The sequence below is a fragment of the Myotis daubentonii genome, chromosome 6 (assembly GCF_963259705.1).
Source record: "Myotis daubentonii chromosome 6, mMyoDau2.1, whole genome shotgun sequence".
In the NCBI taxonomy this organism is placed as follows: domain Eukaryota; kingdom Metazoa; phylum Chordata; class Mammalia; order Chiroptera; family Vespertilionidae; genus Myotis; species Myotis daubentonii.
The window spans coordinates 11,445,103-11,472,571 of NC_081845.1; the positions used below are offsets into that span (position 1 = coordinate 11,445,103).

At 40.7% G+C, this 27,469-nt stretch overlaps 2 protein-coding genes and 2 long non-coding RNA genes across 5 annotated transcripts; 2 read left to right on the forward strand and 2 right to left on the reverse strand.

The window, feature by feature from the left end:
* On the reverse strand, nucleotides 1-27,449 carry LOC132236819 (uncharacterized). Of its 2 annotated transcripts, XR_009453371.1 has the most exons (3): nucleotides 27,257-27,449; nucleotides 25,917-26,587; nucleotides 1-83 (listed from the first exon to the last, which is right to left on the reverse strand). It is a non-coding gene; the product is annotated as an uncharacterized LOC132236819 (long non-coding RNA). The 2 variants fall into 2 exon arrangements; XR_009453370.1 differs by lacking the exons at nucleotides 1-83; nucleotides 25,917-26,587 and adding an exon at nucleotides 24,766-24,985.
* LOC132236817 (amine sulfotransferase-like) lies at nucleotides 3,097-14,638 on the forward strand. Its single transcript, XM_059700133.1, has 6 exons — nucleotides 3,097-3,271; nucleotides 5,108-5,316; nucleotides 7,063-7,189; nucleotides 7,994-8,088; nucleotides 10,711-10,897; nucleotides 14,057-14,638. The coding sequence occupies exons 1-6, from the start codon at nucleotides 3,130-3,132 to the stop codon at nucleotides 14,176-14,178; spliced, it is 882 nt and encodes a 293-aa protein (XP_059556116.1). The 5' UTR covers nucleotides 3,097-3,129; the 3' UTR covers nucleotides 14,179-14,638.
* Nucleotides 18,137-18,574, forward strand: LOC132236423 (transmembrane protein 230-like). The gene has a single exon (XM_059699583.1). The coding sequence runs from the start codon at nucleotides 18,137-18,139 to the stop codon at nucleotides 18,572-18,574; it is 438 nt and encodes a 145-aa protein (XP_059555566.1).
* Nucleotides 20,860-24,540, reverse strand: LOC132236818 (uncharacterized). The gene is made up of 2 exons (XR_009453369.1): nucleotides 24,242-24,540; nucleotides 20,860-23,983 (listed from the first exon to the last, which is right to left on the reverse strand). It is a non-coding gene; the product is annotated as an uncharacterized LOC132236818 (long non-coding RNA).
* Nucleotides 27,450-27,469: the final 20 nt, after the last annotated feature.

Sequence of the window (27,469 nt, forward strand, 5' to 3'; positions counted from 1 at the left end):
CCCAGTGGGGACGTGCCTGCAACCAAGGTACATGCCCTTGACCGGAATCGAACCCGGGACCCTTGAGTCCACAGGCCGATGCTCTATCCACTGAGCCAAACCGGTTCGGCTGTTTAACCTTTTAGTATCTTAGTTTCCTCCTCTTTAAAATAGTGATAAAACCTCTAGAAATGTTTGGTTGCTATTAAGAGTAAATTTTTAAAAATAAATCTTTATTGTTCAGATTATTACAGTTGTTCCTCTTTGTCCCCCCCATAGCTCCCCTCCACCTGGCTCCCACCCCATCCCCTACCCTTACCGCACCCCCCCCCCCCCCCCCCCCGGCACTGTCCTCATCCATTGGTGTACGATTTTTGTCTAGTCTCTTCCCTCACCCCCCACACCCACCTTCCCCCCTAGAATTGTCAGTCCACTCCCTTTCTATGCCCCTGATTCGATTCTATTCACCAGTTTATTCTGTTCATCAGATTTTTTATTCACTTGATTTTTAGATTCACTTGTTGATAGATATGTATTTGTTGTCACTTTGTTGTTCATAATTTTAATCTTTATCTTTTTCTTCCTCTTTCTCTTCTTAAAGAATACCGTTCAGCATTTCATATAATACTGGGTTGGCGATGATGAACTCCTTTAGCTTTTTCTTATCTGTGAAGCTCTTTATCTGACCTTCAATTCTATTTTTTAAAAATATATTTTATTGATTTTTTACAGAGAGGAAGAGAGAGGGATAGAGAGTTAGAAACACCAATCAGCTGCCTCCTGCACACCCCCTACTGGGGATGTGCCCACAACCAAGGCACATGCCCTTGACTGGAATCGAACCTGGGACCTTTCAGTCCGCAAGCCGATGCTCTATCCACTGAGCCAAACTGGTTAGGGCTGACCTTCAATTCTAAATGATAGCTTTGCTGGGTAGAGTAATCTTGGTTGTAGGTTCTTGCTATTCATCACTTTGAATATTTCTTGCCATTCCCTTCTGGCCTGCATAGTTTCTGTTGAGAAATCAGCTGACAGTCATATGGGTACTTCCTTGTAGGTAATTAACTGTTTTTCTCTTGCTGCTTTTAATATTCTCTCTTTGTCTTTTGCCCTTGGCATTTTAATTATGATGTGTCTTGGTGTGGTCCTCTTTGGATTCCTTTTGTTTGGGGTTCGCTGTGCTTCCTGGACTTGTAAGTCTATTTCTTTCACCTGGTAGGGGAAGTTTTCTGTCATTATTTCTTCAAATAGGTTTTCAATATCTTGCTCTCTCTCTTCTTCTGGCACCCCTATAATTCAGATTGTTGGTATGCTTGAAGTTGTCCCGGCACCTCTTACCAGACTCAATGCACTTCATATTTTTGTATTCTTTTTTCCTTTTGCTTTTCTGGTTGGGGGTTTTTTGCTTCTTCGTATTTCAAATCTTTGACTTGATTTTTGGGATCCTCTAGTCTGCTGTTGGATCTCTGTATATTATTCTTTATTTCAGTCAGTGTATGCTTAATTTCTAATTGGTCCTTTTTCATATCCTTGAGGGTCTCACTATATTTCTCAGAGGTTTCTAGAAGATTCTTGAGTAACCTTATAACTGTGGTTTTGAACTCTATATCCAGTAGTTTGCTTTCCTCCATTTCTTTCATTTGTGACCTGTTTCTTTGTCTCCGCATTTTGGCTGCTTCCCTGTGTGGATAGAGTACCTTTGTGTAGTAGGTGTCCTAACGGGCTCAGTGACTCACCCTCCCTAATTACCTAAGGTGGACATTCTTGGTGCACCCCTTTGTGGGCTGTGTGCACAGTCTTGTTGTAGTTAAGCCTTGATTGCTGTTGGTGTCACTGGGAGTAATTGACCTCCAGGACAATAGTCTGTGGGGGCCAGTTTTGTCTACAATGGGAGAACTTCTTTGCTGGAGACACCTTTAAGGGGCAGGACTTGCTTCAGTGGGGCTTTGGCGCTCACTGAGTCTGCCCAGGTTTTTAGGTGGAGAAACACCAGGCCATTCATATGCAAAAGCCTTTGTGCACAGCTTGGGTGGGGTTGTAAATTGGGTGGGGCGGGGTCTCAGGAAATCACCAGGGCAGAGCAAATCGCAATGGCTGCCATTTGGCACACTGCTCTGCCTCCGAGAGGTCCTAGGGTCCATGTCCCGCTGCCCCGTGCAGGAACAATGACCACTGCAAGCACCTTTGCAAGAAAGCTGCCCTCACATTCCAGCCCGATGCCAGACAATCCAGTCTCTCTCCGTATGAGGCTGGGTCCCCAAATTCTCACCCAGAACTGGAGTTCAGAGCAGTGGGGAGCTTGTATCTCCCTCCCAATTGAAAAAGACAACAGTGTACCCAGCTGCTGGCCCCTTTCTCATGTGCCTCCATACTTCCGCTCATCCACATCTCTGCACCTCCTACCGGACTCAAAGCACTTTTCTCTTTCCTTCTAGTTGTAGAATTTCTACTCAAGCAGCCTTCCCATGGTTCTGGATGATATTTGGTTTGTCTTTAATTGTACTTTTAATGTGGTTGTGTGCCGTATCAAATTCAGGTGTTTACCTATGCCACCATCTTGGTTGTCCCCAAGAGTAAATTTTTATATATGCACTAGAGGCCTGGTGCACAGATTCGTGCACTGCGGGGTGGGGAGGTAGGGCCCTCAGACCGGCCTGTGCCCTCTTCCAGTCCGGGACCTGTTGAGGATGTCCGCCTGCAAGGGGTGTCAGGCCTAAGACGGCAGTCAGACATCCCTCTCACAGTCCCGAGCTCTCACAGTCTGGCATCCCTCACTTCGTACCACCCACCTGCAGTGGAGGCAGGAGAGGCTCCCACCACTGCTGCTGCCTTTGCCAGCCATGAACCCATTTCTTGCTGAGCAGCACTCCCGCTGTGGGAGCACACTGACCCCCAGGGGCAATTCCTGCATTGAGCATCTGCCCTCTGGTGGTCAGTGTGCATCATAGTGACTGGTAGTTCTGCCATTCAGTCTATTTGCATATTAGGATTTTATTATATAGGATGCTGTTTAATATGGCATGGGTTGAGACACATGATATTTAAAAGGTGCTTGGCATATATTGAACACTCAGTAAGTGTTAGTACATAATATAAAATACTAAGAAATTGAAAAGTATTTTATTTGTTTTTACTTGTAGGTGAATAAGTATGGACAACAAAGACACATATTTGCTGAACTTTAAAGGCTATAATTTTGATTCTTGTTTAGTTGATGCTGACTTTCTAGAAAATCTAGATGACTTTGAAATTAGAGATGATGATGTCTTCATAATTACGTATCCAAAATCTGGTAAGTTTGAGGAGTGGTCTGCCTGCTATCAGTTTTCACTCTGGTTTGATAATACATGTGTTCAAATGAGCCCTTTTCCAGACATTAACAGTAGCCCAGCCTACATTTAAAGCACCATTTAAGATTTTTAATAAAGTTAAATAAATCTCAAAGTGTTACTATATAAGGTCATTTAAAATGCACATATTGTCATCTTTTAAGGCACCTCGGAAGAAACCAAATGTTGAGCCAAAGCAGATATTAGGGCCATGCTGAGCTGTTGGCTTTCTCTGAGAATGGAAGAAAATATATTTAAAAAACCCAGCAGGCTTTTGGTTATAAGCATTTCTCAGTCAGAACTAATTCCTAATATGCTTTTCAATTACTCTAATTGCTTTTATTTCCCTATAATAATGAAATAGTTTTGAACGAAAGTAAATTGTCCTCAAATCATACATTCCCCTTAAAAGCTTATTTTTTATATGTGCTTTTTAGAACACAGGGTGATTGGAGTTCTTGAATCAATGTTGTACAAGTGGTTAATATTGCTCAAAGATACCTTGGAGTCAAAGTCAATACAAAAAAAGTCATTTCTGATTTTCATGAAAGTGCTCCAGTCCCTCCGTTTACCATTGACTTAGAAATTCAGGACCCTGTTTACTTTCTCCAAATTAGTAGTACAATGCCTTTTCCCTGGATTTTTCTACTCTGCAAAATGTGTCAGCACATTTGATATCAGGTGTTTTTTTGTTTTCCTCACTTAGATGTTGGTAGTGCCTCAGATTGCTTAGTTTTAGGTTAAGCAGCCCATAAGAATTTTTCCTTTACCCTTAATCCAGCCTAAGTATTTGGCACACCACACACCAGTCCTTAGTCCAACCTGCTGAGTTCTTACTCATCTTAGAAGGGAGATTAGTGACTCTCCAGGATTCACCATAAATTTTATCAAATCTACTGTATCTAATTAAATCTACTCAATTGAGTAGCAGTGATTGCAAGATTATTGACACCTTACATTCTTTTAGAACATTGATTATATATTCATGAACATAGGTGCAAAAATCCTAAACCAAATAAATATAAGCAAAAACAAATCTAGCCATGCCAAAAAAACAAGCAAAAAAAAAATACCACTGTGACCAAGGTGGCTTTATTTCAAGATTGGTTTGAACATATATGAATGCAGTTCACCCACTTTACTAGAGCATAGAAGAAAGCCTGAATTATCATCTCAACAGGTACAGAACAAGCATTTAATAAAATTCAGCATACATTCCTAAGGGAGACTAATAGCTAACTAGGGAGAAAGTGAACATTTTTAACCTGATGAATAGAATCAACCAAAAACTATCACAAACATCAAATGCAATAGTGTAACTTTAAATATCAAGTATGAGACAAGAATGCCTATCAGTACTTTCACTTAGCACTGTATTGGGAGACCTAAAAAGAAAAGTTGAAAGGGGTCTTGAGCTCTTAAACTGTCTCTATTTCCAAAAGGTAAAGCTTTAAGAAAGACTAAGGAAGGAGAAACAGAGACAGCTGCAGAAAATCACCTGAACAGAACGTACATGAATCACAGGGAACAAAAGAGCTGAAGGATTGATTTAAATCACTACTGTCACAAGTCTTTTTGAGTAAAAAGGGAACTTGGAACTTAGAACACCAAATTTTATCTTTGTTAATTTTAATGTAAAAGACATAGAAAAAAAAAGTTGGGCACATTTCCTTGGCGTATTTGGAGTCGTTAAAAAGAAAGAAAAAGCTCTAAATAGTTTTGAGATAGATGGCATAATAATTTACATTGTTAATAAAACATTAATTCCGGGTTGGAAATGAAATTATTTATTTTTACAGGTACCATCTGGACTCAGCAGATTCTCAGCTTGATTTATTTTGAGGGTCATCGTAACAGAACTGAAGACTTGGCAACGGTTGTTAGAGTCCCCTTCTTGGAATACAATAAACGCAAAGCAGACTTTCTCAACAGACCGTCTCCTCGCCTCTTCTGTTCCCACCTCCCATATTATTTAGTACCAAAAGGTCTCAAGAGCAAAAAAGCTAAAGTAAGTCATATAAATAGCTTATGGACCTTGGGCACAAACAAAAATACTTTCTTCAAATATTTTTTCCCAGCCCCACTCATCCATAGTCTTTCAAATGTGATTATTGTAATCTTTGATAGTTTTACACATGATCAAGCTTAATATCTGCTGAGTCCATATGGTACTTATGGAATTATAAGTATATACATAAATTGGGTCTTCCCACACATTCTTGTAGTGTGATTGTATAGTAAGCAGCAACATTTCTTTGATGACAGCACATAAAATTCTATTCTTTTTAATGGTCTAGTAGAATTTATTCTATGGCTCTACAATGTTTAGTGTATTGATGGATAGGTAAGTTGCAGGAAATGTATATATTACATCATAATACACATTCTTTTTTCTTTTTTTTAATCCTCACCCAAGGATATTTTTCCATTAATTTTTGGGAGAGTAGAAAAGAGAGGGAAGATAGAGAGAACTATCAATGTGAAGGAAACACATTGATTGGTTGCCTCCTGCATGAGCCCCAACCAGCATCCAGGCCAGGAGGAGCCTGCAACCTAGGTACCTGCCCTTGACCAGAATCAAACCTGGGACCCTTCGGTCCACAGTCTCATGCTCTATCCACTAAGCCAAACAGGTTAGGGCCAAACTTTTTAGTTTTTATATAAATTATAAAATGATATCTCAAACTAATCTGAGTTTACATCTTCCTAATCAATAATGAGATTAAGCACTTTTTGATATGTTTATTGGCCATAATTATTTCTTATTCTGTGGAATTATTATAATTTTCGTCCAATTTTTAAATTTCATGTCTCTTTCTTTTTGATTTCTTTTATATACATTCTGGATACCAATAAATTATTGGTTATATGTGTTGCTTTTCTCATCCTTTGTTGCTTTCTGTAACTTTATGTTATATATTTTGATTAATAGCATTCTTTAAAACTTAATATAATTTAATTGATTAATTTTTATTTTAACAGAAATAAATTTTTTTAAAGAAATCTTTTCCTTTTCTAGACCAGAAATATATTCTTTATTTTTAAGATGTCAAATGTTGCTTTCATATTTAAATCCTTATTCCATTTGTAAATGATTTTTTTTTTTTGGTCTGGTGTGAGGTATGAAGTAGAATTCCAGTTTTATACTATAAGGATAATTATTTGTTTCAACATCACCTGTTAAGTAGTTTTTCCTTTTTGAAATGCTCTCAAATGCTATCTGGGCTTTTTATCAAATGTCTCTTAACGCTAACAGAGGGTACATTGAAACAGTGTCTATATTTTCTTTTTTAAAATATTTTATTGATTTTTTACAGAGAGAAAGGGAAAGGGATAGAGAGTTAGGAACATTGATGAGAGAGAAACATCGATCAGCTGCCTCCTGCACACTCCCTACTGGGGATGTGCCCACAACCAAGGTATATGCCCTTGACCGGAATCAAATCTGGGACTCTTCAGTCTGCAGGCTGACACTATCTCCAATGAGCAGAACCAGTTAGGGCTGAAAGAGTTTCTATGCAGCGTAATTTGTAATATTAACCAACCTTACAAATGAATAATTGTCCTTTTAGAAATAAAAGGTATAACCTATTTAGGTATAAACTAAATTTCCATGAGTAATAAGCTGGATGAAACAACTGATTATGTATTCATATAGTGACATATGTTGGTGTGAATAAACAATGACAAAAACAAAAACAACCTGTAAGGACAACCAAGAATTGTTAAAATTGTTTTCCTATACCTCCTGCAGATTATTTACGTCTACAGAAACCCCAAGGATGTTATGACTTCATTCTTTCACTTTTCAAATCTGGTGGTTGCACTTGAAGCTGCGAATGATATGGAACATTTCATGAAAAGGTTTCTAGATGGAAATGGTAACTATGAATTTATGCATTCAACTTGTTTAGGAGGCCATGTTGCCATTTAGCCAAATTCTCAAACCTGGGGAACACATTTTAAGGAAAGAAAGAAGAGTAACGATAGAAGCGGGATGCACATAAGTGGTTACTGCTCCGTTAATTTAATTTAATTTGCCACCCAATGGCCTTTCTATTCTCACCAGGACCACTTTGGGGATTGCTATGATTGCAAAGGCATATTGTTTAAGAAACACTTTGACCAGATCATAAGAGAACCACAATGGCGTACCCATTCAAAGTGGACGTAGTGTTTGTGTTCTGTCATGGACTTATGGTAGGCTTTACATGGCAGCGGTGCAATATTCATCTCAACACTGAGGAGGATAGGTTGATGGGAGAGGCTTGTGGAATGTGGAACTGGGGCTCTCACTTATTTAGAAGATTAGATTCAGGTTCTGTCTTATAGATATCTGAAGTTGCTATCCAGACATCTTAAAGTAGATAAAAGGAGAAATAAAGACAGATTTTCAGGTGGAAGAAGTAAGAAAGTAAGGAGCTTCCCTTCAGTCTTCAGGATGAGTTGCTTGGGCTTCTTATTTTCTCCTCTGCTGCTTTCCCTACATGCACAGGAGAGGCAGGTTTCCATTAAAATCATGAAATTGTTTCCCAAAGCACCATTTTTACCAGGTAACATAGATGTCCAGTGGTGGGGGCTTTACTTACCTTTTGGGGGATTCCAGAACAGAAAAGAAAGACTCAGGTTTGCTGTTTGGTGAGTGCAGCATCTTTACCTTGTCACTTACTAATTTCCCCCCCCAGTGGTAGGAAGCCGTTGGTTTGATCACCTCAGAGGCTGGTATGAGCACAGACATGACTTCAATATTCTGTTTATGATGTATGAGGAAATGAAAAAGGTAAGAGGCGAAGGTTAATTTTAAAAATTATTTCTTTGAAACCCTTTTTGATTTTGGTTTTAATGAACTACATTTTCCCAGTTTTCTTGGAACCTAACTACTTCTCATGCTTTTTCAGGGTTTCTCATTTCCTGCCCATCCCTCAATTATTGGTTTCCTCAGGGCTCTCTTCCCACTGTACACAGTCATCTTTTGTGGTTCCTTTTCATGCACCCATCTGTGTCTCTAAGGGCAAACTCACATGACTAGTGATTGAAAAAAGAGAAAAGGCATTTCGAAACAGTGGGGCCAGTCCTGGCCCGTGTGATTAGTTGATTGTCATCCTATGCACTGAAGCGTTGCTGGTTCAATCCCCAGGCAGGGCCTGGGTTTCACGCTTGATCCCTGGTAGGAGGCACGGTGTTTCTCTCCCTCTCTGTTCCTCTCTCTAAAAATCAGTAAAAATATTAAACAAACAAACAACAAGCAAAAACAACCCTGGGGTGTGAAGCCACTAAGATTTGGACAATTAGTCAGAGGTAATTGTGTGCCCAGTTATGCAAGTTCTTTGTGTTTTGTTGTTGTTGTTATTAAAGAGAATCTTGAACTGTAGCTTTCATGTGAAATCACATAATATTTACAAGTTGGCATCCAATGAAACTGTCTTTATACATTGTGTAAACCCAACCAAACACATTTGAATTTGACTATTTTGTGATCACTGGTTGATATGTTGACGCACTACTACAAATCTTACTTGCTCACGAATTCAAAATTTTAAAATGCCTATTACGTGACAGATGCTAAATCATAAGACAAAGACAATTACACCCTTTATTTATAGAATTTATAATCCAACAGGGAAGACAAGTATTCACTAAGTAGGTATATATACTTCAAAGCTCTGAAAACTGTTATCAAGGAAAAGTGCAGGTATGATAAGATAGTACATGAAATATACTGATCTGGTATAGGTAATAGGCAATTATTTCTGGAAAAGTAACATGACAACTTCAAGTGAATAGATATGAGTTGGCAGAGAAGTAAAAGAGAAGTCCAAGCCAAAAAGAGAGAACGTGCAAATTATCTGAAGCCTCAGGTGCATGATATCTTGGAAAGAAGAAGTTAATGAGCAAGGTGGAGGGACTAAAAGATAGAGAGGTGTATACAGTAGGAGCCAGACCATGCAAGGTCTGTAGACTTTGTTAGTGATAGTAGTTTCTTCATCTTAAAAGCAATAATGAGCCCTTTAACAGTTATTTGAATAATAATATGTGATAGAATTAGTATCTTAAGAATGTAATTCCCTCTAATGGGTTTAAAAGTGATACTAGTAAATATAGGCCAACTAGTTAGAGACCAGTTTGGTAAACCACTGTTCATTGTTAGTGTAAATAAATGCAAATGATTTGGGGATGTTGGTTTGGTATACTACAACTTTGCTGATTTTTTTAATAGTTCTAATAGGGTTTTTGTTGTTTGTTTTTGTAGAACTTTAGTGTTTTCTATGTATATAATCATAGCGTATGTGAACACATAATTTTACGTCTTTCTTTAAATTTGGATGCCTTTTTCTTGTCTATTTACTATGGCTAGGACTTCCAGTATTAGGCTGAATATAAATGGTGAGAATTGGCATCCTTGCCTTGTTCCTGATCTTTTGTTGTTGTAGTTGTTAATCCTCACCAGAAGATATTTTCCCATTGATTTTTAGGGAGAGTAAAGACAGAGAAAGGGAAAGACAGAGAGAAATATTGATGTGAGAGAAACACATTGATTGGTTGCCTACTGCACGTGCCCTGACCAGGGCCCGGGTTTGGGAGGAGCCTATAATCATAGTACATGCCCTTGACTGAAATCAAACCCTGGACCCTTCAGTCTGTAGGAAGACGCTCTATTCACTGAGCCAAACCAACTAGGGCTGTTCATCTTTGCATTCAAGGAGTAAATCCCACTTGTTCATAGCGTATAGTCCTTTTAATGCATTACTGAATTTGTTTTGGTAGTAATTTCTTGAGGATATTTGTATATTATCTTTCATAAGTGATATTGGTTTTTAGTTTTCTTTTCCTGTCGTGTTCTCATTTGGCTTTGGTATCAGGGTAATGCTGGCTTTATAGAATGAGTTTGGAAGTATTTCCTACTCTTTAATTTTTTTTGACGAGTTTGAGGATTGATATTAATTCTTCTTTAATTTGTGTTTGGTAGAATAACCAATGAAGCCACCAAACTTGGACTTTCCTTTTTTGTAGCCATTGTATTTAATTACTTGCTTTACTCTTTCCCTCATGAAATTGTAAACTCTTAACAAACACAGATAGCACGTTATTGTTCTCTTAAACTTCTCCAGCACCTAACACAGTTTCTGAAACCTAACATTCCTAAAAGTGTTAGTTGAATGAATGAATGAGTGAATGAAGGTAAGCTGTCCTTGTTAAATCAAACAGTAGAAAGTTCTAACAAAGCTGACAACCAGAGCACTCATTTTCATAGAAGGAATAGGGAAGTAATATATCTTTGTCAAACTTTAGACTTATAATAAGTCAAATCTCCTCAGTTTTCCAAAATGTGATAAAGGTGTTGGGATGTAACTTATGCATTGTTTGTAAGCTGAATAGTTTCTCATACCCACAATTCTTTCAGGATCTCAGAAGTTCTGTGCTTAAAATCAGCCGTTTTCTTGAGAAAGAACTGAGTGAAGAGGATGTGGAAGCTATTGTGAAACAGGCTACATTTCAGAACATGAAGTCTGATCCAAGAGCAAATTATGATGAGATTCTAAAATATGAAATTGGGAAAAGAACAGATGAGGGACATTTTCTTCGCAAAGGTGATGCTCAGGGGTTTTTAGAAGCAAAAGTGTTGAGAGTTCCATGTTTGCTTGGTCCCTACACTAATTAAGGCGTGTTTTTACCATGTCTTTCTAAGTACAGTAATGTCATTTGGAACCTGGAGAGAATCAAAGATCTTAACTGCCAATGGCCCTGAAAAGTATCCCAGGAAACTACACAATTTTTTAGTACATAGTCTAACACTTGAACCTAATTAATCAATATTGCATTCCTTCCTTTTAGTCTATGTGTCCCTACTCTTTAAAATTGGTTAGTAATTCTTACCCAAAGGTGATGCATATGTGTGATCATGACAGTTCCAATTATTGTTTTGCTTTATTTCTCCTAGAACATTCTAGAAGTAAACCCAACATGTATTTTGTTGTGGAGGAGGGAGTTTGAGTTACAGTTATTTCCTCATGTGTTATATTTCTTCAGTGTAAAAAGTAGATTAATACTTCATGAAACCTATATGCTATGAATTCAAGTATTCAATAACAACATGCAATTAATTTTTATTGTGCTTCTATGACACGCTAGGAATTAAGAATGAATATATTTTCCCCCTGATACTTAATTTCAATTAAAAATTTTTTTGATCTTTTAGTGTACATTTTTCTAGAACATAATTTGTATTTTTATTCATATTTTATTTACTAATTTATCCATAACTTAGCATTTTGATGAGGGATATTTATTCTTAGGTAATGAAAATCTTCTTGAAATTGCTCTTGATATTGCTATTTTTTTTAATAAGTGTTTCTTTTTTGTCCCATTTATTATCAGCTTTTAAGTCTCATTGCTTAACTAGACCAAATACAGAGTAATTCTCATGCCCATAAATATCTTGCCAACTGTTCCAAATGCCAATGGTAATCCTATATAATAAAAGGGTAATATGCAAATTGACCCTAACAGCAGAACGACTGGGAATGACTGGTCACTATGACACACACTGACCACCAGGGGCAGACGCTCAATGCAGGAGCTGTCCCCTGGCGGTCCGTGCGCTCTCACAGGGGGAGCTCTGCTCAGCCACAAGCCAGGCTGATGGCTGCCAGTACAGGGGTAGTGGCGGGAGCCTCTCCCGCCTTCTCAGCAGCACTAAGGATGTCTGACTGCAGCTTAGGCCTGCTCCCTGCTGGCAAGTGGACATCCCCCAAGGGCTCCCGGGCTGCCAGAGGGATGTATGACTACCAGCTTAGGCCCAATACCCCAGGGAGCAGGCCTAAGCCAGCAGGTGGACATCCTTCGAGGGGTCCCAGATTGCAAGAGGGCTCAGGCTGGGCTGAGGGACTCTCCCCCCATCCCCCGAGTGCGCAAATTTTTGTGCACCGGGCCTCTAGTCCCATATAATAAAAGGGTAATATGCAAATTGACCCTAATGGCAGAATGACAGGTGGCTATGACATACACTAACCACGAGGGGACAAACGCGCAATGCAGGAGATGCGTCTTGGTGGTCAGTGTGCTCCCACAGAGGGAGCTCTGCTCAGCCACAGGCCAAGCCTCTCCCACCTCCTCAGCAGCACTAAGAATGTCTGACTGATGGTTTAGGCTCACTGCCATCTGTTGGACATCCCCCAAGGGCTCCCAGGCTGCCAGAGGAATGTCTGACTGCCAGCTTAGGCCCGACCCCCCAGGGAGCAGGCCTAAGCTGGCAGGTGAACCTCCCCTCAGGAGTCCTGGACTGCAAGAGGACACAGGCCATTCTCAGAGACCCCCCCACCCCTGCCAAGTGCACAAAATTTCATGCACTGGTCCTCTAGTGTTTAAATAAGAAAATTTGATAGTTGAAGATGCCAAATAATCTTCATTTAAAAATTGGTTTAATGACAGTTTCTAAGTTCCATCAAGTAAAACTGAAGCAATGAGAGCTCTGAACAACATCTCTGACCTTGATTTCATTACTTGAAAATCTTTGGGTTGCATGTTTTTTAAAATTTTAAAGTATGTTTTTATTGATTTCAGAGAGGAAGGGAGATGGAGGGAGAGATAGAAACATCAATGATGAGAGAGAATCATTGGTTGGTTGCCTCCTGCACACTCCACACTGGAAATTGAGCCCGGAACCCGGGCATGTGACCAGACTGGGAATAAAACTGTGACCTCCTGGTTCACAGGTCAACACTCAACCACTGAGCTCTGCTGGCCAGGCTCTTTTCAATTTTATTTATTTTATCTTTAGCTTTTTATTGGTTAATTTTTACATATTAAATTATAGTTGAGATTCAAGATTATTTTATATTAGTTTCAGGTACACCGCATAGTGGTTAGACATTTATATAATTTATGAAGTGATCTTTCCAATAATTATAGTACCCACCTGGCATCATTCAGTTATTACAATACTATTGACCATATTCTCTTTCTGTATTTTACATGCCATGACTATTTTGTAATGACCAGTTTGTACTTCTTAATCTCTTCAGTTCTTTCAATTTTAAAAATTAAGAAATGTTGATATTGTGGAGTTGTGTTAAGAATTAATTTACATGATAGATATAGTTTGCCAACTATGGTGCCCAGCATTTTTTTTATTTTTGTATATATATTTTCTCTTTATTTTATTCTTTCCCCATCCCCATTAATTCCCCTCATCCCATCTTCCACCTCTACCCAACTCTCTCCCTCGCACAATCACCACATTGTTGGCCATGTCCATGAGTTCTTTCTCTTTTTATTCCTCATTCTCTCCACCCTACACTCCCAATAGTTACCCCATACCAGAGTTGGCTGTCTGCTCTCTATCTATGAATCTATCTATTTTGCTTGTTCGTTCAGTTTGTTCATTAAATTCCACATATGAGTGAAATGATATGGTACTTGTATTTTTTTAGTGCCTGGTATTTAGTAAAATATATGAAAAAGTTATAACCTAGTCCTCTATTTTACTTTTGTTATACCATCTCAATAAAGGTTATAATTTAATGGTAGTGGTTGGTGAAACCATAATAGCTAAGGATAGTGAACTACAGAAGTGTTTTTCAGTTTGTTTCTTAGTTCATTCTGTATAAGGAAACATGAAGTATCAAACACAGGGAGAACTACCAGATATTTAGCATGGCTTGAAGAGGAGATGAAAGTGGGTGGGAAGAAACTCTTGTCCTGATAGTGCCACCTACTCACCCAGGTGCCGATCATGTGCTTATTTCTAGGTACCGTTGGAGACTGGAAACATCACTTGTCAGTGGAGCAAAATGAAAGATTTGACAAAGTATTCCAAAAGGATATGAAAGGTTTGCCTTTGAAGTTCATCTGGGATTTAAACGAGGAGTAAAATCAGTGTAAAAGAATTCTAAAAAAATCTAACTAGAGAGGCTATTTTAATATACGCATTAATTTGTGATTCTTATGCAAGTGTTAATTATAATACTTTATTAATAAAAAAATGAGTAAACTGTGTTTAGATTAGTTGTCAGGAGATTGATAAACACTTTGAAATTTCAAAAATTAAAATGATTTAGGAGATAGTCTGCACTGATATCCTGTATTAAAACTGAAAAACAGGAAGCATGTAATAGGAATTATAAATGATCTGAGTTTTCTGTAGTGTGTATTTTTTCTTTACCTGCAATTAAATTGAGTATCAGTGAAACATTAAAATTTATTTTATTGTTGTAATTAACATTAATTCTTTGATTTAAAATAATTATGAATGTTGAAATAAAGAACTCTTATGAAAGCACATGGATCTATTTAATACTTTACCAGATCACTAAAATTTCTTTTAATATGTTGATTTTAACTGGTTTCCCTCAGTGGATAGAGCATTGGCCTGCAGACTGAAAGGTCCCAGGTTCAATTCTGGTCAAGGGCATGGACTCTGGTTGCTGGCACATCCCCAGTAGGAGGTATGCAGGAGGCAGCTGATTGATGTTTTTTTCTCATAGATGTTTCTAACTCTCTATCCCTTTCTGTAAAATATCAATAAAATATTTATTGAAATATATATATATATATTGATTTTGAGAGCGAGACAGAGAGAGACAGAGAGAGAGAAACATGGATTTGTTATTCCACTTTTTTGTGCATTCATTTGATGATTCTAGTATGTGCCATGATGGGGATCTAACCCACAACCTTGGTGTATTGGGATGATGTTTGAGAGATGTTAGGGAGAAGAGATTGCACATTATAAAATACTGTGTTAATAATAATAATATTATTTAAATTTAAATACTTGTAGGGAGACTTGTCTTGTTATATATTTACATTTTGTAGTAAATTTAACCAACAAACACTGGGTTTACTAAAAGCAACAGGCTCACTGCTATGCTCTCTGTAGGTAAGAAAATTTTGAAGAAATACAATTACTTCCGCAGAGAAGTTTATATTCTAGTTTGGATAGCAAGGTACTACCAAATACAAATGAATACATTTAAAAATTAGAACTTGCTGTTTGAATTTAAAATATACATTGCAGATGAGGTTAAATTGAATTATGTGGCATAATGACTAAAGTAGGTGATAAATTTTAAGATGAATTGCACTCTACTAAGAAGTGTTAATGTAAAAAAACATTCAAACCTGTGAAGAATTTTTTGTGAGTTTATTTGAGTCAAACTATGGACATTTGCCAGGAAGCAGAACCTCAACGAAGTGAGATAATGCTCCAGAGAATGGCGGGTTTTCTCTATTTTTATACATTGCAATCAAGGAGTGTTACATGAAGTTTGTTGGTGATAGATTAGAGAGGCGGGAGAAAGCAAAGCAGGGAAACCTCTGGGATTGGATGAAAAGTAAAATGATGGACACATACCTTGGTGGGTGCAGGAACAATGAACATGATAACAATGAAGGAATTGTGGTCTCTGTCCTGGAGCCCAGGCACATTAGGTTGTACCACAAGGGGTCCAGAAAAAAGGAAGTTTCAAGTTACCCAGACACTTCAAGGATATGCTATTATAGATGCAAAAAGACAGATAGGCTCAGTTAAGGTAAAGGTTGACCTTGTCAGTGGATATACTGGCCTAGGACGTAACTACCCACCACAACTGCTTTTATTTAAAGTTTAATTTCAGGCCATGCTTTGTGATTACTTTAGGTCTCTTAGTTTGCAAGCCTGCCATGCAGGCCTCCCCTGAGCTTGTCAGGTCAGCATGTGGCCCCTTTCATCCAAAGAAGGAACAGATTAGTAGGAAGTAATCAGCACAGAAAAGTGGAAAATCATACATTTGTTGGGTGAAGAACCTTGTGTTAGGTCGGAGAGCCCAGGATCGGTTACATGCAGGTGTGTGATGAAATAATGGACCCTCCCTGGAATTTCTAACAGGTCAGCATGCCAGACACAGATACAGGCTCCTCCCTGAAATCCATGACGACCCCCACACAGATACTCACTCCTTCCTGAATACCCTGCCCACACCTGTGGCCGGAACTTCCTCAGCTGAATACCCTGATAACCCCCTAGGTGGGAGCTTCCTCAGCTCATGCCCTCACCCCTCATTAAACACCTGTATAAAAAGAAACCCCCCTTCCCTGCTGGTGCGAATCCACTGGCCCTGTCTTTGGTGTTCCTGGGTCGCCTGGGGACGCCGATTAAAACCTTTCTTTTTCTTTCTTTTCTGATTGACTCGGCTCTCTTTATTTCTTACAGCGCCGCCTGAGCCACCTAACACCTTGAAGCAGAGGCTGTAGCTCAGGTCCAAACTCTAATAGGAGTTGAGAGAGAAGAATATAGAGGTTTCCAATTCAGCCTCTCATTGAGTAGAAACCCCTTCTGCAATAGCCTGACATAAGACCACCCTGCTTCTGAACAAGCCCTAGTTTTCCCAAGGGCACATCACCCCCCAAAGGCATCCAGTTCAATGTCTAGGTAGTACAACTTGCAGGAGAGCTGTTATCTATACAATGAGCCCCAAATACTAGTAGGGATGAAATGCCTTGAAGTATCACGGAAAGCAACTGCTACAAGCAAGGAAGCTTGCAGACTTCATTCAATAAATACTTAGAGTCTTACACAGCACATGTTACAATGCCCATTTTACAGAAGGAAGTAGTAAAATAGGAATTTTTAGGGGTGAAATAGGCAGGTTTGGGGAAATTTTAAAATTAAGGGGACCCATGAAAAAAACACAGGGCTACAGAGTTGCAAAAGGTTACATTTCCATGAGACAGGGGAGTTGGAAGAGGCAGCAGTTACATTTCCATAAGACAAGGGAACTGGGAGTAGCAAAATGTCTAAATTTAAAAATAAAGAAGGAGGAAGAAAGCCCAGGGGGAATAGGAGAACAGTGACAGGGGGAGGGCCTCACAGTCCCAGGTGAGGTTTGACCTTTGAGCTCAGGAATTACTATAGTAACCAAATCAAAGGAGAATACTGACCAATGAGAGGGGATATGGAGGCACAAAAACACTGCAGCCTTTATAAACCATGGAAAAAGAACTAGGTGGGACCTTTCCCCCTCCCCGTGTGACAGTCTCTGCTTGTTCTTCAGTTTCCACCTTTGCTATACCATCTTCCCTCTGTGGTTTCATTCTTCCACTCTGATGGACAAAGAGCCCCAGGAAGCCATCCTGCCCAGGGGAACACGGCTTGTTCCAGTCCCCAAACCCCCTGCCAGAAGCAGAGCCAGGATTTCACTCAGGTTTGGTTCCCTTTGAGGCTGATCAGATTAGCTATGTGTGCTTCCTGTTAGACTAATGGAAGAGGAGATCGGCCCGTTTGAAATGAATAAAACTAAAAAAAAAAAAAAAAAAAAAGACCGTACCCTTTTATGTAATGGTGTTTACTTTGAATTTATATTAGTTCACACAAACACTCCATCCATGCTTTTGTTCTGGCCCTCCGGTCCAGTTTAAGAACCGATTGTGGCCCTCGAGTCAAAAAGTTTGCCCACCCCTGTTAGACTAATGGAAGAGGAGATCACACAAGAATGAGATGTGATTATGAACTTTTAGAGGAAATGGAAATCCTGTGAAATTGAATGAAATCTAATAAATCTAATCCAATCTAATCTATTCCATCTAAATTTAACGATAAAAAGTCTGGGAGTTTACTAGTAGTGGCCTAAGAATGTAACAAATAGAACCAATATACCATCAAACCAAAGGATTGTGGCTTTGCATGATAAAAGAGCGATTCCATCAGAAACCAGCTGTCGCCCACCAGGAGTTAATTGGGGGGTTGCGGGGAGGAGTAGGTGAGTAAGATGCTGAGAAAATCCTCCGCGTGGTCGTGCTCCGAGAGCCCTTGCCGGGCGGGGGTGCGTGGGGACCCAGACACCTCTGTGGCTATGGTGCCCGCTCGCACCAAAGTGCCTGCTGGGATCCCCAGGAGCAAAGTGAAATACTCAATGCTCCCCAGCACTGAGGATGGACACATGGACCCTCAGAAGGACACTTTACCCGCCGAAGATGGCTGTAAACCCCAAAGATGTCCCGGAGAGGCGAGACCGCACTTACTAACGTGTCAGGAAAGCCCCGCCAAGGTTCCCTACAAGGCCATCACCTGCTTCGCCCTGCAGTTTTTGATCGGCGCTGTTCTCCTGATCACCGGCTGCCTCCTGCTGGCGGGCTACCTCAGCGAAGCAGGACCCAGCCGGGCCATTGCCATTCTCATCGTGGGCATCCTGGTGTTGCTGCCCGGGTTTTACCACCTGCTCATCGCTTGCAAAGCCCACAGAGGCTGCCCTGGCTACTCCTACCAAGACCTTCCGGACTGTGGCGACTAGCCCCACCGCAGCCTGGAGAGCGCGCAGGGGCTGAGCAGAGCTTCAAGGCATTTGGCAGAAGCTGTAGAAATCCATGTCCAAGGATTAAGGAATTCTCCTGTTTTGCAGCTCCTTACAAAACTGTGGCCAGATTTTATAAATCCCTACCCAGAATGTAAATTGAATTTACAATTAGACAAACAGGAAGCCAGGGCATGCTCCTATTTTTATTTTCCTGGCCCTGGCGAAAACCCCTGGCAGATTTCTCCACAGGAATATGAATAATGGAAGACTGGCAATATTGGTTTTATGGGAAAGTAAACAGTTATTCTTAGGACAAAATGTTGCCTCCACCACTCTATTTAGAGATGAGCATTTCTTTTAATAAATAGTCCTTATTAATATTTTTTATCTTGTGACAAGTGGAAAAATGCAGTCTATCTAATTTCCTATTACTAAGTAATTTCTTTGGAAAATTACTGAGCACCTTATCCCCCACACTTATCTCTAACTTGCATTGGATGATCTTGGTAAAATCACGTATCAACTTAGGAAAAGTAAAAAGGGCACTACAGTTGTGCTGTGTGGAGGCCCCATGAGCTCTAAGACAGAACTGGCTTTAAATCCAGATGCAAACGTTCTAGCAGTATAAGCTGACACAGGTACCTTAGTGCTCTCACTCAGAGTTTGGGACCATAATTTCTACTGTTTGGGGTTTCAGTAGGAGTCCAAGTACTTTAGAGTAACAACATGGCACATAGATGTTCCCCAGAGTGTTAATTTCTCACCGTGAAAGAGGCTTCTGCAGAAGACCGCACTCAAAATTAACTAAAGCCACAGTGAATTGCATCTATTCACTGAAAGTTATCCAAACCCAGGAGAACTAGACTGCTCATTTGCAAAGTTATAGTCTCAGTTCAAATCAGGACACTGGGTTGCTTTTTATTTGTATGAGCCTTTTCCTTTTGAGTCCTATATAGAAATAGGGCAGAAACTTATATAACTAGAAGGGGTCTCAGAAGAAAAAGAGTACAAAATTAAGCGCAGGGCATGGCAACGAGCCTGTCCGAGGATGGGGCACTAAAGCATAAGTCTCACTTGTTTCTGATAAATCTGACTGTGATAGAGGTGAAGAAAGAATCTAAAGAAAAGGACTGAATATGGAATATGTCTACAGTTAAGGCTGTTGCTCCAAATTAAAGGCTACAATTGATAAAGCAGTAGTATTTTCTAGAATAAAAGATATCATCCCATAAAAAGAAATACTTCCTGAAGTGTTGTAAATAAGAATATAGACAATTTTGTAGGAGATAAAGAGAAGAATGTATTTTCTGGAAAAGAATGTTGGCAACTCATAAAGGAGAAAAAAGATACTCTCCAGTATGTTATGCTTAGGATGCTAAACTAAATGAACCCAAGATAAAAGAGAGTTTGGTGGTCTTCCATCAGTGCTATATTATGTACCCAGACTCACAGTGAATGGGGGAAAGTGATACATGTCTCAATATTAGTTTGAGATCCATCAAACTGTAGTAAATACCTAGGGATAATATGAGCTGTACCTTGTTTGGGCTCTGATATCATCATCATATCCTCCCTCCTATAAGAAACCTCAGAATACATGGAAAAGTCCATTGGAAAAGTAACTGGTAAAAGTCCACCACATCATTAATATGAATAATTTGTATTAAAAGTGACTCGGTCATGTAACAAAAGTGACTTTTTAATATATGGAACAGTTAATCTGTGCAATGTTAGTTAAGGAAGGTCAATTCAGGAATCAAAGATCCAAATAAGGTCAATGGTGTAAACTTTAGTCCAGAGGTGAATCTTACCCCAAAGACAAAGAGTATCATAGCGTCATCATATAGAGAAGATATTAAAAATCCAAGCATTGTTTTAACTCCAGACATGGTATATACAAAGTGTGTATGCTAACTTTACATTTTTAGTTAACCAGGTCACATCTCTATCAACTCTTATTGAATTATAAATTAGATATATTTTGCTTTATTTTTTATATTCAAAGTTTAGACCAATTTGCTAGAGCATCCTTTTGAAACAATTAGGTTCCCAAACAGTGCCTGACAGTTGACAAATCACAGTTGACTGTCTCACCAAGGCAAGTCACAAGAAATTCTGGGAGAGAGAGAAGACTTCAGCAAAACCCACCTACAGGGAGAAGATTTCAAAGACCGCTCTGATACCTTATTGAGAAAACGTTTGTTTTTCTGTCCTTCCTAGAGTGTAGGTAACCATGTCATATTTTTCTCTAAGGTCTTCGTTCTTGTTTTTAAAAGTAACCATTTCACTATGGATTCCACACCCTCATTAGTCAGCTGAGTTTCAAGAAACTTGCTGATTTTTAGTTCAGTGCTTCTAGCGTTCTGAAGTGGTTTAAGTTGATCACAGAGAATCCCATGATGGAGAGAAGACAATGTACAAAGCAGAGTAAAGGCCCACAATGTAACAACTGTGTGAATAAGGACTCCATCAGGCAGGTACTGCTCAAAGATATAGGAGTGTTTCTAGTTATAGTTTAAACAAGTGGGGGAAGATGTTCAGGAATCCAGTAGAAACGTGAGACAAAACTCTTTTCACTACACAGTCTGTTCATTTCTGCCTACGACTGTGTTCATGAGGCCTACCCTGACTACCCTATTTAATAATGCAACCTCCCCAGCACGCCTTCAGACACTTCCTGTGATTACTAGTTTTCTACATTACTTTTTTATTTCCAGAACATTTACTTCCTTTCAATACACTAAACCAGCGGTTCTCAACCTGTGGGTTGCAACCCCTTTGAGGGTCGAACGAACCTTTCACAGAGGTTGCCTAAGATCATGGGAAAACACGTATATAATTATATATTGTTTTGTGATTAATCACTATGCTTTAATTATGTTCAATTTGTAACAGTGAAATTGGGGGTTACCGCAACATGAGGAACTGTATTAAAGGGTCACGGCATTAGGAAGGTTGAGAACCACTGCACTAAACAATGTGATGAATGTGATGATGTACTATACTCATTGTTTAGTGTCTGTCTTTCCCCACTAGTATGTTAGTTCTAGGAAATCAGGAATTTTTAAAAAAATTTATTTTGTTCAGTGCTTAAAACGGTACCTGGAATGTAACAGTGTGAAGCCCAGATTTCAGGATCTCCAAAAGACCACCAGGGAGTGCCGAGTCTGATGCAAAAGCAGAGTCTTTATTCAAGCTAGCTTGAGCTCCCCGTCAGCCATACTCACCGACGCAGCGGCAAGCGGCAGAGAGAGAGCTAGCTCTGTGGGAAGAGGGATTTTATAGGGGGGGTTGGAGTAAAGGGAGGAGAAAGGACTGTGGGCCCTGCCGATTGGCCAGGTGCAATTCGGGGTCTTGTTACACAGGATGTGGTTGTATCTATGGTGAGCACTTCCCTTGATTGTCATTGGTTAGTTTAAAGAAGTCCTGGGTGTGGCTAGCAGAGGCTTGGGCTTCCGGGAAGAAGCCTTGTCGAACACATGGCCAAGGTAAGATGGAGGGCGTGGCCCTTACCCTGGGGCAAGATGGAGGGCGTAGTCCTCGCCCTTTCATTCCCCCCTTTGTCTTGGAACTTCTGGCTCAATCATGAGACGGACTGCATTTCTATTTCACCATTGCTAGAGGGCCGTACTGGGCACACAGAACTATCAACTGAGCTATCCCTATATGCTTAACAAATGGTCCGGTGGAAGGGAAAGAAACCATTTTAGCTTTAACAACTTCTATCGAAATGGGATTTTTCTTCTTAAAATTCCTCCATGGCTATCAAAAAACCAAATTAAGATTAATTTATCTACAGTCCTGATTTTTGCATAAACACAACAAGAATGGTAACTGACTACCTTTGCTGGAATCTCATGGTTGAATCTTAATGTGCCCCGTAGGGCCAGGAAGAAAAGCCATCCAGCTGCCATCAGGCCTGCCTGCAGTATCTGCTGAGTTAGGTGAATCCCTCACCTGTAGCAACTCCACCTGAGCCCACGCTCCAGGCTTTAAGGCCCATCTCAGTAGTCCTCCTACTCGTTGCAGCCCAGAGTGTGTCGGGGTTCCGCAGGGACACAGAGACATCCTTATTGCTCCCCTTCTACTTTGACCAACCACCAGTGATGGCAGGGCATGGGCCTGACGCTCCAGCGCCAGCCATCTTCAGGGCTCCCAAGCAGGATACCAGGCTTTCTTCATGGCATTCTTACTGGCTTTAAGTCTTTAGGGCTCAGACAGGGCTCTTTAAAACATGATATTCCAGTCAAAGTTTTCCGTTAATAAAACCACTATTAGGAACCAGTCTTATTGAATATATGCAAAGAAATGTATTGCCATGACTTATTTAGCATTGCCAATATTTCAGAGAAATTATATAAGGAGAAAAACATACTGATCTGCTCTAAGATTTTCTGACTTTCCTTGCCAATTCCTTTTCATGGATTCTTCAGAGTTACAACAAAACAGTAACTGTTGGCATTAAAACTTTTTTCTATGCATAACCATGCCTCAGACCTTCTATTCCAACTACCCCTGATATGGGCATGGTTACACAGGCCTGCAAGACAGTATACAGGCTGCCCACCGTCAACTGTCTCTCAACAGAGACCAAAACCTGATGGTCACTCTTCCCTGCCCAGCTGGGTTCCTTACCTCTTGGCAGCTAGACACCCTTTACTTTTGGGGTTCACCCCACACAGTCCCCTTCCAGGGTAACCAACATACATTCAAACCTGCAAGAGAATCAAAGGTCAATATAACATATCAATTCAATGAAACATAATATTGGCATCATGGCTGCTTTAGGCAGCCAAATCTTCTGCTACTAAACATGTGATCCTATAAATTGTCCTTGTCTCTTTGGAGCCATGTCCATGAAGATGCAGGCATTATCTAAGTCTATTATACGGTATTGTGGGGGCTCCCGGTAGCAGGAGTGATCGCGAGCAATGTTACCAGCATCAGGCAGGTCGAGCATGCCCTAGCTTGAGCTTGAGCGGGTGGCGTTGATCTCAATTGATGCTCCATTTGGTGACGAAGTCCTCCCGGATCACGGATGGGTCTGCTGACCGGACGTGAGTGTGATGGACCCAGGTCACGCTGTCTACCTTGAGAGCGGTGGGGGTCGTCAGCACCACAGTGTAGGGACCCTTCCAACGTGGCTCAAGGGTCTCCCGGCGGTGCCTTCTGACATAGACCCAATCTTCTGGTCTGTGCTGATGAGGAGTTGGGGTTGGGCCGGTCTCGTAGATGGCGCGGAGGCGCAGCCAAATGTCCTCGTGCGCCCTCTGGAGCCCTCTCAAGGAAAGAGATAGTTCTTGCAGCAAGAAAGTCAGCTTTAATGTTAGGAACGATAGGGGGTGGCCTGCCAAACATGATAGGAGAGCCACCCAGTCCCTGCCAGTTTCCATGGTTCCTTTCTACCTGCCCTGAACTCTGGGGTCTATAAGCACAATGTAATTTACAATTTGCCCCAATAGCCCTGGTTACTACCTGCGTTACTTGTGAAATAAAGGCTGTTCCGTTGTCGGACCCTATCATAACCTCCGGTTCTCCCAACCCAACGAGGTTTCGGCCAGTCTCTGAGTCAGTTTCCTCCTCTCTTGGAGAACTTCAAAGTCCTGATGGCTTCTAGGTAACCCTGTTTATCAGTTACAGCACTCTGCTTTCTTGCCTTTCTACCAGTTTCCTTTGTGGCAGAGCAGCAACCAGGCCTCTTTCGAGGGAGTGCACTAGAAGGGGATATCAGCCCCTCCTTTGCTAGCAGCAGCAGGTACCAAACCCTTTCAGTACATTTGACCAGCTTCATTCCGGCCCACCTTTACAGATTCTAAGGCCCACTGTCTTCCTTTAACCAACAAGCCAAATGACACTGGCCTGTATTTTTTAATTCAGCACAGGCAGGGGGAAGGGCCCATGAAATCTCTCCTGAGGAACTGTGAGCCCCACCCTTAAATGTCCCAATCAGACTAGAAAAGCCACAGATACCTTTTAAATCTACCCCAGAATTCCAAAATCCAAACCCAGCACAGAATATCACATAGCAAATCAAAGTTCCCAGCAAACAGACAGACAGAGATGTTTACTAGTTAGGCGGGCCGATTCCACCTCTGACAGAACAAGCGTCCTTGGGCGGCCGCTCAGGGCGCTTTGCTATCGGTCAGAGCACTCAGCCTTAAAGAAATCAAGCGTGTGCTTTTTTCCCCCCACAGACTTCCACACTTACATGAACAAATAATTATACCCAAGTAGACATACAAACATCAAATAAACATTTACACTTACACCCTTTCAGTGAACAAGTACTTTTACTGTCTTTGGATCTTGAGCAGATAACAGGAACACCGCCCAAGTCCCCTGATGGGGGCCTGACAGGAACAGATGTGGGGGCCTCCCTTTCCCACATCCCAGGCCAGGATTCTTGACCTATGTCTCATCCAGATAGAAACGGTACTCATCACAAACAAACAAACAAATCCAAAACCAAAAACCAAGAAAACCAAGGCCAGAAGTACCCTCTGACGTTTCAGGGGTACCAAGGAAGGAGAAGTTAGGCCGCGTCCAGCCCTTCTCACAATCCACCACCAGTGACCAGTCCCAGCTCACTGGTCTACCATCCATTTAACATTTCTCTTTTCTCCCATCACACCAAAGCCATGCTTTCCAGTTAGAACTCTTAGCCTTAATTTTTAGGTGACATGTAAATAATTAACATTCCTTAGATTAACAATACATTCAAAAAAAATTTTTTAAGAGACACAGAAATTTCACTAGTTAAACAATTTTAAACAACAAAGATACATATTTAAGCAATAACGACAGATCAATTTACAGCATGCAATCTAAACCACAGCTTTGGGTAAACACATTATCCTGGGTCTCCAGAACACTGAACTGGAGCCCTCCAACCCTGGGACAGCTGTACTGTCCCTCCCAGACAAAGGAAAAATGTGCCCTCTAAGGTCAGTATGAAACCAGTTTCTACCTGAAATAATCATACTTTACTTTAGAAATTGGATTACTGCTATCAGTCCCTTGTAAAGACTTTGACATAACCTTTAATTGTCCTTAGTTTAAGGAAAGCAGTAGATTTCTAGATTTAAGATATTAGCTTAAAAATAAATCTGCGAGGCAAGCACACTTCCTGCCCCATTCTCATTTCTTTTTTTAAAAAAAATATATTTTATTGACTTTTTACAGAGAGAGGAAGGGAGAGAGACAGAGAGTTAGAAACATCGAGGAGAGAGAAACATCGATTAGCTACCTCCTGCACATCTCCCATTGTGGATGTGCCTGCAACCCAGGTACATGCCCTTGACCGGAATCGAACCCAGGGCCCTTGAGTCCACAGGCCGACACTCTATCCACTGAGCCAAACGGGTTTTGGCCCCATTCACATTTTTGCAGCAAAACTCCCCCTTAAAGCTCCACCCCTGACTAAACCTGAGGGAGGCGCCTTTGCTGTTTCAAGATGGCAGCTCCCAGGGGAGCGGCAAGTCATGTGGCTCTATTGTAGACAAACAGAAATCTTATTAGCTGTTTATACCTTTTATAATCATTTTAAAGCAAAAATCTTCAGTTGAGATCACAAAATTAATCCTCCCTTTTCAATCAGACCAATAAGCAAAGGCATTTAGTTATTACAATTATATAATTTTTCCCAATTCAATCAGAACCTTAAACTTTTAGCTGGCAAGTTAAATATTCAGCATTTCTCAATATTCAACCAATAGATTTAATTCTGTTCTTTAGATTTTTCATGAGGCAAATTAGAGTAAACTTTACTTTTTACTTTCAAGCGGCTCTGGAAAACCACATTTGAGCCTTGCAAAACAGGTTCTGGCCTACCTGGTCTTTTCAGATGTAAATTGACCACAATTGACCTTGGGAAGCCAGCCTTAACATTCTTCTTTAGCATTTAAAAACTGTTCTTTATTATGGAAACGCCAATCCTTCTGCTAGAATCTAGCTAGCATCTCTTTATTTTTTGGGGGGTAAATGATCAGTCTTGGGCTCCACCCTGCACATCTGAAAAGAGATTCCAGCTCAAAACTCTATCCAAAATCGGACAGTGCACGCATTAGTTTTAAGCCAGCTTTTCTCTCTACACGTGCACAGAAATCCCAGACGCATTTATGTGGGGAGGGGGTGACCTGTTTTCACAGATCCTTACTCAGATGCCCGCCCGACCAAAGTCGTGGACCCACACAAAGGAGGGGAAAGGGCAGACCCCCTCCCTCCACACTCGCACGCTTTCACCAGAAATTCATTCAGAGTTTAAACAATTAATTCAATTCCTAACAACTTCCCAACTCCTGAGAGACCTCTAAAGCCTCCCCCAATCTCCTTGAAATGATCAATCACAATACCCAAAGGAGTAGTCTGAGTCCGTCCCATAACGTCCATCCAGTAAGTCCACAGAAAAAAACATACAAACACAGAAAACTAAAAGGGCCCAAAAATACAGCCTTCCAACTCCATGGAAGCAACTAGACGATGGCCTTACGCCAAACTGGCGGGAGCGACCCGCCTCGTCTCAAATCCATGAGGGGAAACCACATCCCTCGTGAGGGGCATACACATCCCTTGTGAGGGGCATACCCATCCCTTGTGAGGGGAATACACGTCCCCCATGAGCTCACACAGGACAGAACACACAAACACACAGAACAGAATACACAACACACAGACACCTACCGTGGCCAGTCAGACACTCCGGATCGGGGGTCCCTCGAGGGTCTTGGGGATCCTGGCAAGCCCCCAAATGTTATGCCCAGATTTCAAGATCCCCAAAAGCCCACCAGGGAGCCAGCCAAGTCTGATGCAAAAGCAAAGAGTCTTTATTCGAGCTAGCTCGGCTCCCGAACCACACTCACCAACTCAACGGCAAACCAAGTGGCAGAGAGAGAG